General features: G+C 49.2%; 1 protein-coding gene across 2 annotated transcripts in view; it reads left to right on the top strand.

Annotated features, from left to right (window-relative positions):
• tmeff1a (transmembrane protein with EGF-like and two follistatin-like domains 1a) overlaps window positions 1-17500 on the top strand; it is a 40679-nt gene that overhangs the window by 8473 nt on the left and 14706 nt on the right. For both annotated transcript variants that reach the window (XM_035634154.2, XM_035634153.2), the window contains exons 2-4: window positions 6408-6517; window positions 8648-8777; window positions 15229-15258. In XM_035634154.2, the coding sequence (XP_035490047.1) occupies window positions 6408-6517; window positions 8648-8777; window positions 15229-15258 (270 nt within the window). The remainder of the gene's footprint in view (window positions 1-6407; window positions 6518-8647; window positions 8778-15228; window positions 15259-17500) is intronic.

Genomic DNA, 17500 nt, shown 5'->3' with positions numbered 1-17500 from the left:
TGGTCGACATCGTCCGACACATTAGCAATTTTCGCGAAAATGCGGATCACGTGCGTTTCCGTCAACTGGTTTGGAATAAACTGGAGCAGTGTGGTCAGCAGATGGCGCTATAGGCGACCGTAACGCGGCTGTAATAGAACAGTAGAAGAAGAGGAGGTTGCAACAGTTGCCTACGTCGCCAGCTGTTGCCAACAGTTGCCCCCCGAAATGCTGCCGTTTCAAATGAGGTTGATGGAAACAAAACTACTGACGCTTAACTTGTGCTGCAGTTAGTTCTGATCCACGTCTCTTCCCTTGAACCCGACCGCTGCAGAACCAGAACCAGTGTTGATGTTCTGGATAGAAACGTATCGAAGGGTTTAACTCGCCGCTGTCGAGTGTTGTTTTGGCCGTGGCGTTTCCCTCCGCCGGACGTGAACCGATCCGTGTGACTCGCCGGCAATAAATCTGTTTTTGTTTTGGTGCCGTCGCTGTGGGAAGCTCTTCGGCCTGAGAGGAGCTCTTGTCCTCCGGGCGGCGGTTTTACGGCCGCTACATGTCGGGACTGTTTACGAGCCTCGTGGACGCCGCTGCCACGACGCCACGCCGCTCGCAACCAACCAGGAAATCTGTCACGGCCCCCGCCGCTCCTGAGGAGGCCGGACAAAGAGAGCGATTCAGCTTCAGATGCTCAGCGAGTGACATGTACATCTACCAAACATATATTTTGAATGGATGCTGGATCAGCAAAATATCACAGGACGTTTGAAAAGAGGAAAACATCTAAAAGATCCCGACGTCACACTCAGACGAGGCCAGCGCCCGAGCTCGCCACAGAAAGGAAGAGGACACGTCCACACCAAATAAAAAGTGTTGGATGCAGAATATGTGGCCACAGTTTTCCACGACCGTCGTGCTGCACGTTGCAGGAAGTGGCGAAGAAAAATAGTGAGGAGAAACTTATCATAAGAATTTACTCGTCCGTCTCAGACCAGTGAACGAGATAAACCACTCGGCGTCGGATGTTTGTGCTTCGTCCTTGTTCCTGACGTCCGGCACTTTTCTAGTTTTGTTGTAAATTCTTTAATCATCTTCCTCTGTCCCTCGGTCAGTCGTGTCGGTTCCTCTCTCACGTTCAGGACACAAATCAAAGACGCGATGTCCTCTTCTGCCTCGTGTTCGACCTCCTCCGTCCTCCCGCTGCTTTGCTTCAGGCCCCCGTCTGTTCTCGACGGGGCCACGTCGGTGCGATGTGGCGTGGAGGTTGACGCAGCTCAGCAGAAGATGCGGAGAGCGAAGGTTTTCTTTTCCTGATCACGGACCCGAACCAACGTCCTGCGAGCTGCACCGAGCTGAGACTCGTTATGAAGTTACCAGGCTCATCATGCTAATGAGACACGGCAGTTCTCTGGGGCGGGGGAGTTAAAGTCGACTCACAGTCGGCAGCGAGCTGACGAAGAGGAGGAGGAGGAGGAGGAGGGGGGGAGGGGAGGAGGAGGAAGAGGAAGAGGAGGAGGAGGAAGAGGAAGAGGAAGAGGAGGAGGAGGAGGAAGAGGAGGAGGATGAAGAGGAGGAGGAAGAGGAAGAGGAGGATGATGAAGAGGAGGAGGAAGAGGAAGAGGAGGAGGATGAAGAGGAGGAGGAGGAGGAGGAAGAGGAGGAGGAAGAGGAAGAGGAGGAGGAGGAGGAGGAGGAGGAAGAGGAGGAGGAGGAGGGGAGGAAGAGGAAGAGGAAGAGGAGGAGGAGGAGGAGTGGTGGTGTTGAACGTTCTCTGCAGCTCGGAGGACCCGGGGAGCTGGAGGGAGGACAAGCGACCGAACGCCAGACTCGTCAAAGACCAACTGCACCACCGACGTCCCAGCGTCTCCCTCTAGTCGCCACGTGGACGTGAGCGGCTCCGTCACCTCCCACAGTTTCCTGTGCACGTTGATTTTTCCCAGGACAGAAAGCTGCTGTGAGGTTTTCCAGTGCGGTGCCGTGACTCTCTGACGACACTTTTCTACCGCGGCTGTAAAACTGTGTCGCAGTCGATGTCGAGGTTAATTGTCTCGTTAGTCAGCGAGCGAAGCGCCGGGCGAGGCCTCGTGTCCCACACACTTCCCCCGAGGTCAATTAACTTCCTGCTCTGCCTCGGCGTCAGACTCCAGAATGAACCTGGAAGGAAGGAATCTGTGTCCCTGCGATCTGTGATCTGGTCCTCGTGAATAAAACATCGCAGCTGCTTCTCAGGTGAAGAAGTCTGCAACAGCTGATGAAGCCAAACGAGGCTCAGTCACAGGAGGAGGAAGAGGAAGAGGAGGAGGAAGAGGAAGAGGAGGACGAAGAGGAGGAGGAGGAGGAAGAGGAAGAGGAGGACGAAGAGGAGGAGGAGGAGGAAGAGGAAGAGGAGGAGGATTGACGAAGAGGAGGAGGAGGAAGAGGAAGAGGAGGAGGAAGAGGAGGAGGAAGAGGAAGAGGAGGACGAAGAGGAGGAGGAGGAAGAGGAAGAGGGGGAGGAGGACGAGGAGGAGGAAGAGGAAGAGGAGGAGGATTGACGAAGAGGAGGAGGAGGACGAGGAGGAGGAGGAGGAGGAGGAGGAGGAAGAGGAGGAGGAAGAGGAAGAGGAGGAGGATTGACGAAGAGGAGGAGGACGAGGAAGAGGAGGAGGAAGAGGAGGAGGAAGAGGAAGAGGAGGAGATGGAGGAGGAGGAGGAGGAAGAGGAGGAGGAAGAGGAGGAAGAAGAAGAAGAAGAAGAGGAGGAGGAAGGGAGGAAGATGGCTTGTCTCTAGATAATTCTCTGTTGGGTCGAGGGTTCGATTCCCTGCGTTGTGTCCGGTCTCTTTTTGCATTCAACTCAGTTGAAACAGGAATTTTCAGACCTTGTTTAACGTCACCGCAGATTCTCCCTGAAGATCCTCATGAGGAACAACATCTTGGACCCATCATCACACGTTCATTAATCCACTGGAGAAAAACATTCCCCCTGACTTTTGATTTGTTTGTTTGAAAACTTCCACAAAGTCTTCCTGTTCCTCCTCGTAGCTTCAGGCCTCGAGTGTCTAAACTCTGACGGTCGTCCTGGAGGGACGTGAGGTTTTCTTCTGGCTTCATTCAGTGTTTCTCAGCCGCCGGCTCCTCAGTTTCATGTTCACATGGTTACCTACGACCAGACGGGGGTTTGGACGCGTCCCAAGATGGAGACCGTATGAAACCCAGCGTTTCTCAGAGATTCTAAAAAGAAAGAATCTTCAGTTGTTTGGAAAAACCAAAACAAAGAATCTGAAAAATGCAAACGCTTCATGCCAAAGGACGTCAGCGTCGCTTTGTTGCCCAGAGCAACGAGATGGAGGAGGAGCTTAGGGCTCCAATGTTTTATTCACGCAGCAGAGGAGAACAAGGGAAAGCTCTTCACACAGAAACTTGCGTCAGCAGGAAGCTCATCGGCACCTGAGCAACAGGAAAATGTTAATTGTCTTCGTGCTGAACGAAGCAGCAGCTCAGCCGCGGCGATGGCGTCTTCCAACGCTCCTCGCAGCGTCAATAGAAATCGCGTACGGCTTTGGAGCTCAGAGGATTCCTGAGTATTTAAAAAAACCCACAACAGACGCCATCACAGACTCTGCTGTTCAGTCGGGACATAATTCCTCCTAACGACACCGAAAGCTGGAACCTTTGCTTCTTTGGGGCGCGTTGGGGATTTGAAGTCCCATCATGCATCAGTGATGCTGGTATTTCACATGAATGTCACACCGCCTCCCGCTCCGGTTTCACGTCTCTGCTGAGGATAAATTCTCTGCTTTGAGGAAACCAAATCAATACGGCACAGAGGTCTCACTGCTGTATGAAATGAAAAACCTCGCTCTGGAGACGCGTGCGTGCGTGCGCGTGCGTGTGTGTGCGTGCGTGTGTGCGTGCGTGCGTGTGCGTGTGTGTGTGCGCGTGTGTGTGTGCGTGCGTGCGTGTGTGCGTGCGGCGCTGCGCTGCGCTTCAGGATCAGAGGGTGCAAAAGTACTCAGTAGTTCATTGCTACATTATCACACGGGTGCTCGGAAGCACGTTTCTGCATTATTAAGTTTATTACTACATTATTTCTTGCGTGCTCAGTGGATTATTAAACACACGTCACTGTCGTGTCTGTAAACTCTGTCTGAGCAGTGGAGTGATGAAGGATGTGGAGTGTTCAGGCCTCAGAGCAGCAGACATGAGATGAGATGAAGTGTTAACGTCCGTCTTCCTGGAGGAGTCAGAACTGCAGTGGGGGGGGGGGCGAGGTGGCCATGACGACCGGGGCTGGCTCGTGGGATCTGGGAGGTGGACGTGCCTGCGGGCCGCGGCGGCTGCCGTGCTCCGTCAGCTTCTTTAGTTCTGCTCTGATCCAAAAGACCAAATTATGTGCATTTGAAATCTGTGTCTCTGTTGTAAAATGTATGAGCCTGAATGCAACTCGGCTACAAACACGCACGCACGCACGTACGCACGCAGACAGACAGACAGACAGACAGACAGACAGACACACGAGCCCGAGTCTCGTTCCTCAGTTCACAGAGTAGAACGTGTTTCTTTCACTGGTGTGATTTCCTGGTCACATGAGCTGGACGTCTGGGTGAAATATGATGAAATCGGTTAATGCCGTTCCAAGTCAACACCTTTGACCTCATTTCGTATTTGCATCGTCTCCCTGACGATGCTGTGTTGTTGTTCTTGTGATGCACATGGACGACACAAGTGACGTAAAGTGTTGTGACATCATCATCATCATCATCATCAGCAGAAGAAGAAGAAGAAGAAGAAGAATGATGATGATGCAGTGGCTGAAAACACTTGTGATATGAAACATACACATCTAAAGAAAAACACACTGAGGAGCTAGAAATACACACACACGCACACACACACACACACACACACACACACACACACCTCCACCAGCCGCCCGGCTGCAGGGGGGTTGTGCCCTGTTGTTACTGCGGCCAGCGGAGGCCACTTTTAGGAGCAGGGGAGGTTTGCAAACAGTAATTACAGGCCATTACACGGATGTTTAAAGTCCACTCCGCTTTGAAGCACACACACACACACACACACACACGCACACACGCACACGCACACACACACACACACGCACACACACACGCACACACACACACACACGCACACACACCGAGGAAGGAATCTGTGGCTTTTATCTCAGAGAAAATGTGGATAATTTAAGTCGCCTGCACATTTTCTGAGTCCTGTTATTATCAGACGAGTGTGTGTGTGTGTGTGTGTGTGTGTGTGTGTGTGTGTGTGTGTGTGTGTGTGTGCGTGTGCGTGTGTGTTTGCGTGCGTGCGAGCGAGCGAGAGAGAGAACATCACCGCTGCTGTCGTCTGCCATCGGAGCTTTGCACAGCACATGAGTCTGAAGTGTCTTACAGGGACCCTGTATAGAGCCACAACCAGGAAGAGTCAACAGACCAGAGCAGAGAGGAGATGTCTGTGATGTCTGTGACGTCTGTGACGTCTGTGATGATGATTCCACAATGTCTGTGAACCAGTGTTTTTGTGGGAGAAATGTGAAAATATCTGGTTTTCGTCATTTGCTCGTTCATCAGCGGCGGCCATCTTGTTTGTTTACAAAATTCGCTTCTCTCCGCGTCACGGTATAAACCCCGCCCACTATCGGATAATATGTTGTGATTGGGCCGGCAAGATGTATGTGGATCCAGACGTAGTCGGAATTCACCTGGGTTCCAGGCGTGGGCCAGGAATCTACTGCAGCCTGTTGAACGTCCTGCTGAACGTCCCGCTGAACGTCCCGCTGAACGTCCTGCTGAACGTCCCGCTGAACGTCCCGCTGAACGTCCCGCTGAACGTCCCGCTGAACGTCCCGCTGAACGTCCTGTTGAACGTCCCGCTGAACGTCCCGTTGAACGTCCCGCTGAACGTCCTGTTGAACGTCCTGTTGAACGTCCCGTTGAACGTCCTGCTGAACGTCCTGCTGAACGTCCCGCTGAACGTCCCGCTGGACGTCCTGTTGAACGTCCCGCTGAACGTCCCGCTGGACGTCCCGCTGGACGTCCCGCTGAACGTCCCGCTGGACGTCCTGTTGAACGTCCCGCTGGACGTCCCGCTGGACGTCCCGCTGGACGTCCCGCTGGACGTCCCGCTGAACGTCCCGCTGGACGTCCTGTTGAACGTCCCGTTGAACGTCCCGTTGAACGTCCCGTTGAACGTCCTGTTGAACGTCCTGCTGAACGTCCCGCTGAACGTCCCGCTGGACGTCCCGCTGGACGTCCCGTTGAACGTCCCGTTGAACGTCCTGTTGAACGTCCCGCTGGACGTCCCGCTGGACGTCCCGTTGAACGTCCCGTTGAACGTCCTGTTGAACGTCCTGTTGAACGTCCTGCTGAACGTCCTGCTGAACGTCCTGCTGAACGTCCTCTCTCTCGTTGGTCTCTGTGTCCTCAGACCTGTCGGAGAAGAAGAGCGACCTGAGGGTGTGCGACGACTCCACCTGTCGATTCGGAGGCGTCTGCAGAGACGACGGAGCTCAGCTCAAATGCGTCTGCCAGTTCCAGGTACGTGATTCCTCGTGCGGATGATGTCTTAAATGTTTCTCGCTGTCAAACCAACAATGTTTTCTCTCTGCTGAAGACGGAAATCTTTCTTTTTTTAAACTCGCAAATGTATAGTTTCAGTTTTTGTTGCTCAGTAACTTCATCAACTTGTCAAACAGGAGGGAGTTGTGCAGTTGTCAGGTTCCTCTTCTGTCGCGGACAGACAGAAGGAAAACGAACAAAATGGAAACAGATAACAAGGGTTTGTGGTTACCGAGCTAACTTTTATCTTTACAGGCTACGTTAGAGCTGGTGATGAGGACCAAGGGTTATCTAGGGTTCGCTCTGCGGCGCCTGTGTGTGTGTGTGTGTGTGTGTGTGTGTGTGTGTGTGTGTGTGTGTGTGTGTGTGTGTGTGTGTGTGTGTGTGTGTGTGTGTGTGTGTGTGTGTGTGTGTGTGTGTGTGTGTGTGTGTGCGTGCGTGTGTGTTTTTTAAAGTTCACACTCAGCACTTCACTGCCTCAGCAGCTCGGAGGAGCAGGGACCTGAACGTCTCATTTCTTTTCCAGTGTGAATCTCCTGCGGTGCAGAGACGACTGACACCAACGCAGCTCAGACGTGTCCCACCAAACGACTGAGGCTGTCAGAGCGTAACTGAGAAGTTCCAAGGTCGAGGGCTGAGTCCTTGGTCAACTATATCTATACTATTATCATTATTATCATTCATATGGACAACAGGCTCTGATTATATATATATATATATATAGCTCGACAGGACGACGCTTCGTTTCCTCACATCCAAGAAAACCCTTCTCTCCTCTCAGCTGGAGTTTGGATGCAAAGGATGCAAACTGCCAACGCCGAGCGCCAGCGTCTTTGAAGATAAGGAGCGAGAGCGACGTCCTGCTGCTCGACGACGCTCTGATCCCCGTCTCCTCGCTTCTGTCACTGAGGAATGTTTGTTCACAAAGCCTCAGTCGCAGACGTCACTGCAGTTGAATTTCCGTCGTACTGTACGTGAACCTACATGCTTGGACCTGTACCAGAGGTCACTGAGGTCATCTCTGCAGGGGCACCGCTGCTGAATGATTGATGGCTGTGAGTTAATAGAATATGGATCGTCGAGGCTGATCTGTGTCCTTGGCAGCGGCTGCAGTTTGTTTATCTGACAGCAGTCGGGTCAGTTCGCAGAATGAATGAAGCTCTCCGTCCTGAATGAGTCGCATCGCACTTTAACGTCCCGTCGATTCAGAGACATCACACATGTTACATAAGTGACCGTTTGCTCTGGTCTCAGTCTGAGAGTCGTCCCAGGATTTTTGGCTCCGTTGAAGTTTGACTTCGGCTGCTTTGGTCCTTGAACGCCTCCGTTTCTTACTTGCTCTCGTGAACGTGATATCTCCGGAACCCTGCGAGGGCACCTCTTCCAATCAGGCACAAACGTCTTCTTGGACGCAAGGATAAAGGGATGAGAGTTTGGTGGTCAAAGGTCAAGGTCTTTCTGACATCACAAAACTATGATATGCTTATTACATTTTCAGACAAATGTCAAATTGGACCAAACAGAACAGTGATCACGTGTTGGAGGTGACTTTCTGTTTCTGTCGTCACGAGTCCAGACCACAGACTGTAAATAAAGATGGACGGCATGACGGCTCCTCTAAAGTGAGTCCAGATCATCATGATCGCCCCCTGGTGTCTGGCTGCAGTATAGGTCATAATCATGTTCCATCATGTTAGCAGATGGAACATGCAGATGAATCTGAGATATTTTACCTTCATTTTTGTTCACTGGGAGGAAGAAGAGACGTGTCGTCCATCTTTCTTTTCTCGCACTTCAGCAGCCACCTTGCTAACGCTCCTACTGGGCCGTTGGCATCTTATCTTATCTTATCTTCAGGAAATAAAAGCCAGTGAAATCGTCAAAACGAAGATTTCTGCGGCAGAAAAAGTTTCCAGATTTAAGATCAGAAATAACCAGATGACGAATAATGACACGGGACATTTGACATTTTAAAAATCCTCGTTTCTATGAACAGGTCTCGGTGGAAGTGTTGAGGTTCGGGGCTGCGAGTCATCGGCAGTTTGACCTTACGGGCTTCTCACGCTGACACTTGATTAACGTTCGATTTGTGTGTTTGGTTTTTTTCAGTGCCACAAAAACTACATCCCCGTGTGCGGCTCCAACGGAGACACCTACCAGAACGAGTGCTACCGGCGGCAGGCGTCCTGCAAACAGCAGAGACTCATCTCGCGGGCGTCGGACGGGCCCTGCTCCACCGGTGAGTCTGCCAGGAAATGTGAAGTAACACGGACCGATTGACTGAGTGACTGAGGCCACGGCAAAGTGTGTGAGAGACGTCGGCAGTGTTTCAAGGTTTCAGTCGTTTAAAATGTTCCTCGCGTCGTCATCGTCTTCATCAAACGACCGAGGAGAAATCATGAATGGAAAGTGTTCGGATACAGATTCAAATTATTTTACAGTGCAGAAAGTTCTGGATATATATATATATATATATATATATATATATATATATATTCTCATGTCATAGAAATATATTTAATACGCGTTTTATTATTTTAATTATTTTAATTTTTAAACTGCCATGAAACATGTGTAGAAACATCTGTAGTTCCTGAAAGATTAATGCAAATCATTTTGTTCAACCCGTCGATTTAACCTTCCGACCTACAGACCAGTGATTGTGTCATCAGCCTGTTCAACCACCGCTCTGAATTTCAGAAGATTTTATTATAAATAAGTGATTTAAATAATTTAATTTACTCTGCAGCTTCACTTTCACTCGCTCAGGATCAGATCCAGCACCTCATTGTATAACACGACTGTCAGTGCCTCGATAATGTGTTTGATTTAATTACGCTTTCAAACTCGGCCGCCGGCGCGTTTAACTTCACCGTCATTATATTTTATAATTGACCACGAGACGCTCCCCCCCCGGACTGTGGAACGTCATCGGTGGAATTGATTTCTGAGAACGAGCCGGTTAATCAACCGCAGATCAATTTTAATTAGGAGCCGCGGATGAGAGCCGAGTGGTTCCCAAAACGTGGTCCGAGGTCCGTCCGGAGTCCTGCAGAGGTTTGAGACGGGACCGCGGAGACGTGAGGAGGAGTTAACGTCAGTCGGTGCGAAGACGACTCGTTTAATCACAGTGAATCCTGAACCTTCAGTTCTGCTGAAACCAGCGAGGATCCGTCTGCGTCAGCATCATTAAAACTTCTCTGTTTGCTTCTCAGAACAGAAGATAACGACTTGCAGCCGAACAATTGAGCTCAAATTGCAAAACGATTATGGAAAGAAAATGTCCTTGGTGGTCGTAAAAAAAGGCGAGTGATTTCTCAAGATGTCGGTCTTTGGTGTTAAGAAGTGTTATGATAACCGTAGTTGTATTATAACTAGGGCTGTGAAAGGATACGTTTTATTAATCGCAATTAATCTCAGAATTTAAATAGGAAATTGCGATTTATGTAATTTTTAATCACGTCCAGAATTACATTATTTTGCATTTCAAGGCAGTTTTTAAGTGCACGTTAATAATGTAAAGCAACTCATATCAGAGTGTCTTGATCGTGAATCAAATAAACACGAAGAATACATTTCCTTCATGATCAATATCTTGTTTGGTGTGTTGATGCAATGTCTTCACCTCAATGTCCCGGACGTTAGCCAGTCTGTCGTTAGCCTGACTGTCGTTAGCCTGTCTGTTGTTAGCCTGTCTGTCGTTAGCCTGTCTGTCGTTAGCCTGACAGTCGTTAGCCTGACTGACGTTACCTGACTGTCGTTAGCCTGTCTGTCGTTAGCCTGTCTGTCGTTAGCCTGACTGACGTTAGCCTGACTGACGTTAGCCTGACTGTCGTTAGCCTGACTGACGTTAGCCTGACTGTCGTTAGCCTGTCTGTCGTTAGCCTGTCTGTCGTTAGCCTGACTGACGTTACCTGACTGACGTTAGCCTGTCTGTCGTTAGCCTGACTGATGTTAGCCTGACTGACGTTAGCCTGACTGTCGTTAGCCTGTCTGTCGTTAGCCTGACTGACGTTAGCCTGACTGTCGTTAGCCTGGCTGTCGTTAGCCTGACTGACGTTAGCCTGTCTGTCGTTAGCCTGACTGTCGTTAGCCTGTCTGTCGTTAGCCTGACTGACGTTACCTGTCTGACGTTACCTGTCTGACGTTAGCCTGACTGACGTTACCTGACTGTTGTTACCTGTCTGTCGTTAGCCTGAGTGTCGTTAGCCTGACTGTCGTTAGCCTGTCTGTCGTTAGCCTGACTGACGTTACCTGTCTGACGTTACCTGTCTGACGTTAGCCTGACTGACGTTACCTGACTGACGTTACCTGACTGTCGTTAGCCTGTCTGTCGTTAGCCTGACTGACGTTACCTGACTGTCGTTACCTGTCTGACGTTACCTGACTGTCGTTAGCCTGACTGACGTTACCTGACTGTTGTTACCTGTCTGTCGTTAGCCTGACTGTCGTTAGCCTGACTGTCGTTAGCCTGTCTGTCGTTAGCATGAATGACGTTAGCATGACTGACGTTAGCCTGACTGTCGTTAGCCTGACTGACGTTAGCCTGACTGACGTTAGCTGCAGCTGTATGTTTAGCGCATAGGTGGCAACCAGGCTACACTACTTCACTGATAGTGAAATTCCTCTTGACGCAGGATGCAAGTTACTTCAGTTTTATCGGCACTGGGCTTGAGCAGCCAACTACGGGTGGCTAGTGCATCATGCTGCGACTTAGAGCTGACAGTCCTAATTATTAAGACAATGAGGCGGATAATAAGCCTGACAAGGTTCAGTTGTAAAACATCAGGTGTTACCATGGAGGCTAACGTGAGCTAGCTTACACAAACTGTTGACGCAAAGTTGGTTGTTGTCTAGAATATTCTCGAAATGTGACGCCCAAACCAAGAAGCAGAAACCCAGACAGGGCCGTTCATACCTTGTCAGCTTTTATTTGTAAAAGCTCCTGTTGTCAGGAGCAAGGTTTCATTTCTCACAGCTGGAATCAGACACATGCTGAAGGCAGGAAGAAAAGCGCTAACGGGTTAGCACATTCCTCATCAACCACCCGGCGGACGCTCTGGATTCAGGCGTCTCCGCAGGCCCCTCAGGGTTCATGTTCTCATCCCCGCTCTGGAGAAATGTGCAGGAGGAAACTTGTAGTAACACCACGGCAGTGGTGTTGGTAGCGGCGGTCAACTCCATCTTCCGGGGGGCAGTGGCCTGATTTCCCAGGAGGCGCTGCCTAGCGATCTGCTCTTATTACCCGTTACACCGGGGAGCCGGCGCTGCGACGTGCCCTCCGCTCGCCTCGCCTCGCGCCCCGACCTCCTGCAATTTCCTCTGCCTTAGATTTATGCTTCCTGTAATTGGAGCGTTCGGCGGCTGTGAGCCAAGGCGACGACACCAACACTCATCGGAGTGTATTCCCCCGAGCCGGAGGAGATGCAGAGGAGAGAGTCGGCCGACTGCGAGGTTACAGGAGGCAGTAAAGGCCGAGCCTCGTCGCTGGGATCTGACCACAGGTCAGCGCGGGATTTATCTCCAGAGCTGAAGGACTGAACCTCCACGTCGAGCTGAGAGTTAATCCTCTTTAAAAACTGGTGTTGTTATTGGTTTGTTGACCGAGGAGAGAGAGAGAGACGCCTGCAGCCCGGAGGAGATTTCACAGTTAGTTTATGAGACGAGGACGTGACCAACCTGAGGCGTCGCATAACCTGAACTTTTAACAACCTTCTGAGACTGTGCTACCAGTTCTTCTTTCTGGATGTTCTGGATAGAGAAAGGCTGAATTGGGAGCAGCCAGCGTGTTGTCGACAGTTTGTGCTGTTTGGTAGGAAAGTGAAGTCAGCAGTTCTGGGACAGACGTTGATGCCAGAGGGTTTTTTATGATTATTATTGTTAATGATACGAGTTGTGAGCTGGAACAAGCTGTGTGAAAGGCTGAAGTGACGTCCAGAGAATCTGTCAGTGTCCCCAGGGGTTGATTATGTCCATGTTGGACGATACGGCGCCTCAGTTAGTACCGGTGCAGGAAAGAGAAGTCATGGATTTTGACGCGTGTGACGAGCAGCGTCCCGTTTTTATTCTGCGTCTTTTCCTAAACGTCGACCAAGTTCCACATTCTCTTCTCTGATTGGTTGTTATCAGTCACGACTCGACGACCAGCAGCGAAGGCAACGCGTCGCTAACACGCGTTGCCTTCGTCGGTAACAGTTCCACCTCGTCGTCCCTCATCAGACAATCTACTTCCTGTTCACACCTGAGTGGTCACGTGTCACGTGTGTTTTCAGGTGTGTTACTTTGGATACGGAGCTTAAACGCTTTTCTAATACAAGATGGTATTAGTTAGCGTGGACGTAGCCTGAGCTAAGACGCACACACACACACACACACACACACACACACACACACACACACACTCACAAAGGTTTTCGTGTTGGAATTGGTGTGAAATGACCAGAGGAGACTTTTCAAAGTGACCGAGCTTCAGATAAACAACATTTAGTTTTGTGCTCGACATCATTTGAAAACGCGGTGATGTGTCCAAACCGTGGACTGGACAGAACATCGACCGTGCAATTGGCTTTGAGGTTGCACCTTTGTGTTTTCTCTTCTCTCAGTAAAATACTCTAAAGGTTTTGTTTTTGTTGTAATGAATTGAATTGTCACGCCTGCCTCCTTCCATCGCTATGAAGATCAGTGAAGTCCAGACGAGGTGCATCGTGGTTCAACACGTCGGGGCTCATTCATGTTCCTGTGGACTTCTAGAAACAGCAGAGGGATTTGTTTTCCCACATGTGGAAGAAGAAGCAGCAGCGAGCTGTATAGTCAAAGGTTCATTAAACACAGCGTCGGCCATGTTTCATTTCCTCTGCACTTTTTATCGACTGTCAGCTGCCGCGTCGGCGTCGTGTTGATCTGTCGAGCTGCTGCTGAGTTAATGTGACCAGTAATGAACAAAACACAAAGTATTAAATCAAATGGAAAAATATCACCAAAACACAGACACAGTGTGTTTTTGCAATTCTCACTTCTCAGACTTTAAATTCGTAATCTCTCGCACCGAAGAAATCATCAGTGGTGTATCAAGTTCTCACATGCTACACTTGAGTAAAAGTAGAGAAATGTTTCTCTGAATGTAAAAGTCACCCGTGAGAAGATGACTAGAGTAAAAGTCTTAAAGTGTCTTACATCAACTGTATGTGAGTATCGAAAGTATCTGTCAGGTATTCAAATGTACTCAACTATCAACAGTAAAAGTATAAAGAAACAAACGGCTGCGGGAGTTCTTCTTCCTCCGAGCTAACCCTGTCGAGCACACGGCTTAGTGGCACACGTCCTGCGCCACGCCGGTGGACGAGGCAGCGCCGGCATCACGTTCTCTGTTCACAGCGAGAAGCGTCAGTTGATCGCGCGTGAATACATTCAGTCCAGATTCAATCTCATGACACAGTTGGGCTGTTGTTGAAATTTCATCTCGTTGCGAGGAACGACGGTGTCCTGCGATAATGTGGATGTGTAACAGTATGTATTTTGTCTTTATAATGTACTTAAGTCAAAGTTGAAATAAAAATAAAAAAGTACTTTACACCAATCAGTCCCTTAAATGTGCCACATTCGTTCTGTTTCTGTCTGTAACAGTTTCATCATGACAGAATATTTCATATCTGCCTCCTTTTCCCACAAACAGACCACACCAGCTCATTATGACTTTGTGAAGAAGTTGCCGCAGCTAAAGGTGAAATTTAATTGACGAAGCGGCGCAGTGTCCATTTCTTAATGCAGCAGCAACGTGCCAGGAACTTCCAAACACTGCGTCCAACTCCCAACTCAAGGTTGCGGCGCTTCGAGATTTATTCCGTCAGTCCATTTTACTGATGGAGCCGCAGATCTGAGCCAAACGAGACCTGCCGCAGTGTGTGTGTGTGTGTGTGTGTGTGTGTGTGTGTGTGTGTGTGTGTGTGTGTGTGTGTGTGTGTGTGTGTGTGTGTGTGTGTGTGTGTGTGTGTGTGTGTGTGTGTGTGTGTGTGTGTGTGTGTGTGTGTGTGTGTGTGTGACGCAACTCGTCTGAAGCTCTGGATCCAGTTTGACATTACAGCAGGAAACACATGCAGCTGCTGGTGAACGGCCTGAAGATGTCGAACACATCTGGGCCGTCTCATTCCAAATGTTCTGACGCGTCGCGTTTTCAGGTCCTCGGGATCAGGATCTCCTGAGGCCGCAGGTCGATGCTGAGCGTGCGAAGAAACGGTGGATTCACAGGAGAAACTCGAGCAGCGACTGCGACTGAGCAGCTGAATCTGATGTTCTGTTTATTGAGTTCTGTGGCCCCTCGCGTTGAAGCGTCGGGACACGGAGATTCATAAAAAAAAATTGAATGGTCTTATCTTATAATGTGTCCCAAAAACTGGAGGAGATCATTTAGAAAGTCATAAAAAAGAATGTTTTGAACATTGGATGAGCAAGACTAACTCCACCCCTGCTTACAGTCTTTAAGCTAAGCTAACTGCATCCTGCCATCGTGATTGGTTGATTGATTGATTGATTGATGCCTCTCACTGCAGACTCTGCAAACCTTCACAGAGATTATTTCTTTCTGAAAACAAGCCAAGAAACCACTGACGCAACAAGAGAAGAAGACGTTTGTGTTGATTCATCTTTCATTAGCGGAGCAGTGACGGTGGTTTGTGTCTCTTGTGTCTTCACAGATCCTGGCTCGGGTTCGGGAGACGGAGACGGTGAGTGTGTCTTTCTTCTTCTGCTTCTTTCTTTCTTTGGGCTATTTAAAGATTTCATTTCCGTCTTGACGTCTGCTGCGAGTGAAAGTCAAACACAAAAATCAATTCCGGCTGAATCTTCATCTGCGCTCCGCAAACGCCCCAGTAGTTGCTCGTGTTGTGAGGAAACTCATCGGCGTTCTGGATCGAAAAGACAAACGTTTGAATATTAACTTCTGTAACAAATGTGGAGGATTTCATGAACGCTCTGATCTCTTCTGTCTCGTGGGAGTCGAGCTGAAAAGCGTCGTTCCTGCCAAATTTGGCGACGGAGACATTTAGCGACCGCGTGGGAACGCCGCCAGCTGCAGTGGCTGCTGGGTAAACATATCTGCTGAGGATGGGTTTAATTCGAGGCGTCCTCCAGAGAGACGCTGGAGTCAACGAGCCAATGATTTTCCCACAGGAGACGGACCAGTCGAGTCTGTTTGTCTTCTTCTCTCCAAACATGTGGTGACAGACTGTATATGAAGACAATCACTGACTGTATATGAAGACGATCGCTGACTGTATATAAAGACGATCAGAGACTGTATATAAAGACGATCACTGACTGTATATAAAGACGATCACTGACTGTATATAAAGACGATCACTGACTGTATATAAAGACAATCAGAGACTGTATATAAAGACGATCACTGACTGTATATAAAGACGATCACTGACTGTATATAAAGACGATCACTGACTGTATATAAAGACAATCAGAGACTGTATATGAAGACGATCACTGACTGTATATAAAGACGATCACTGACTGTATATAAAGACAATCAGAGACTGTATATAAAGACGATCAGTGACTGTATATAAAGACGATCACTGACTGTATATAAAGACGATCACTGACTGTATATGAAGACGATCACTGACTGTATATGAAGACGATCACTGACTGTATATGAAGATGATCACTGACTGTATATAAAGATGATCACTGACTGTATATAAAGACGATCACCGACTGTGTATAAAGACGATCACTGACTGTATATGAAGATGATCACTGACTGTATATAAAGATGATCACTGCGTGTGTGTGTGTGTGTGTGTGTGTGTGTGCGTGTGTGTGTGTGTGCGTGTGAGTGTGTGTGCGTGTGTGTGTGTGTGTGTGTGTGTGTGTGTGTGTGTGTGTGTGTGTGTGTGTGTGTGTGTGTGTGTGTGTGTGTGTGTGTGTGTGTGTGTGTGTGTGTGTGTGTAAGTGTAAGCAGCCTCCCACCGTCAGCAGGTTCAGCAAAGAAAGCAAAGAGCCTTTCTGCTGCAGATCCTCGTCCATCGATCAGCAGCCGCCGAGCCCCGACCGAGCTCTGCATGTTCAATACATCCACACACAGCAGGCCGATCTGTCAGCCAGCAGGCTCACTCACACACACACACACACTCACACACACACACACACACACACACACACACACACACACACACACACACTCACACGCACACACACACACACACACACACACACACACACACTTCAGAGTTCATTATCGTTGTCATTATTATTGTTTGGAGAATGAACTCGTCCACACTGTAAGAAACAGTCAAAGTTGAAACGTGTCGTGGATCATTCGAGGACCTGAGCTCCTCCTCCCGGGTTTTATGTTATGTAAAGATTTTATAATGAAGCTTCAGGAAACAGCTGCTGAGAGAAACAAACTAATTATTTCAGGTTGAGTAGAAGTTGTAATGACTCCAGGTTTGGATTTCTTGCCTCGTGCAGGAGGATCGTTACGGTTCCCGTCATTTGCGGAGGATTCATTTGGATCCCGTCGGCGGAGCAGAGCGACAGAATTGCACACGATGAATCATGGGAACGGCTCCCTGGGCGGGAGGCTTTGATATTTCTTGTTCAGGTTGTTACCATCTCGTCTGCTGGAGAATGGACGCCGCCATGCGAGATGGCACTGAAGGCATCCTCCCCCCCTCCTGTGATAATAATAATAATATCATGAGATGATGATAATGCGCGGCTCTGTTTCCTTTGGGCTGATAAGCTCCAGGAGTCTGATAGAAAAGTGTGTGTGAGGCGTGTCGAGTGTGTGACGCCGGTGGGAAGTGAAATGGTGTCATCAGAGTTAACGGCCCGGCGGAAAACAGACGCTGATGTGAGGCTGGAACAGAATCCAGCCGCTGTCGTGGAAACAAGAGCAATAATGTTAATAGTAACTGACGATGATGTTCAGAGCAGGTGAAGCAGAAC

Source organism: Scophthalmus maximus, chromosome 5, assembly GCF_022379125.1.
Source record: "Scophthalmus maximus strain ysfricsl-2021 chromosome 5, ASM2237912v1, whole genome shotgun sequence".
In the NCBI taxonomy this organism is placed as follows: domain Eukaryota; kingdom Metazoa; phylum Chordata; class Actinopteri; order Pleuronectiformes; family Scophthalmidae; genus Scophthalmus; species Scophthalmus maximus.
Note: the sequence above shows the minus strand (reverse complement) of the source record. Positions and strands in the feature narration are given on the sequence as shown.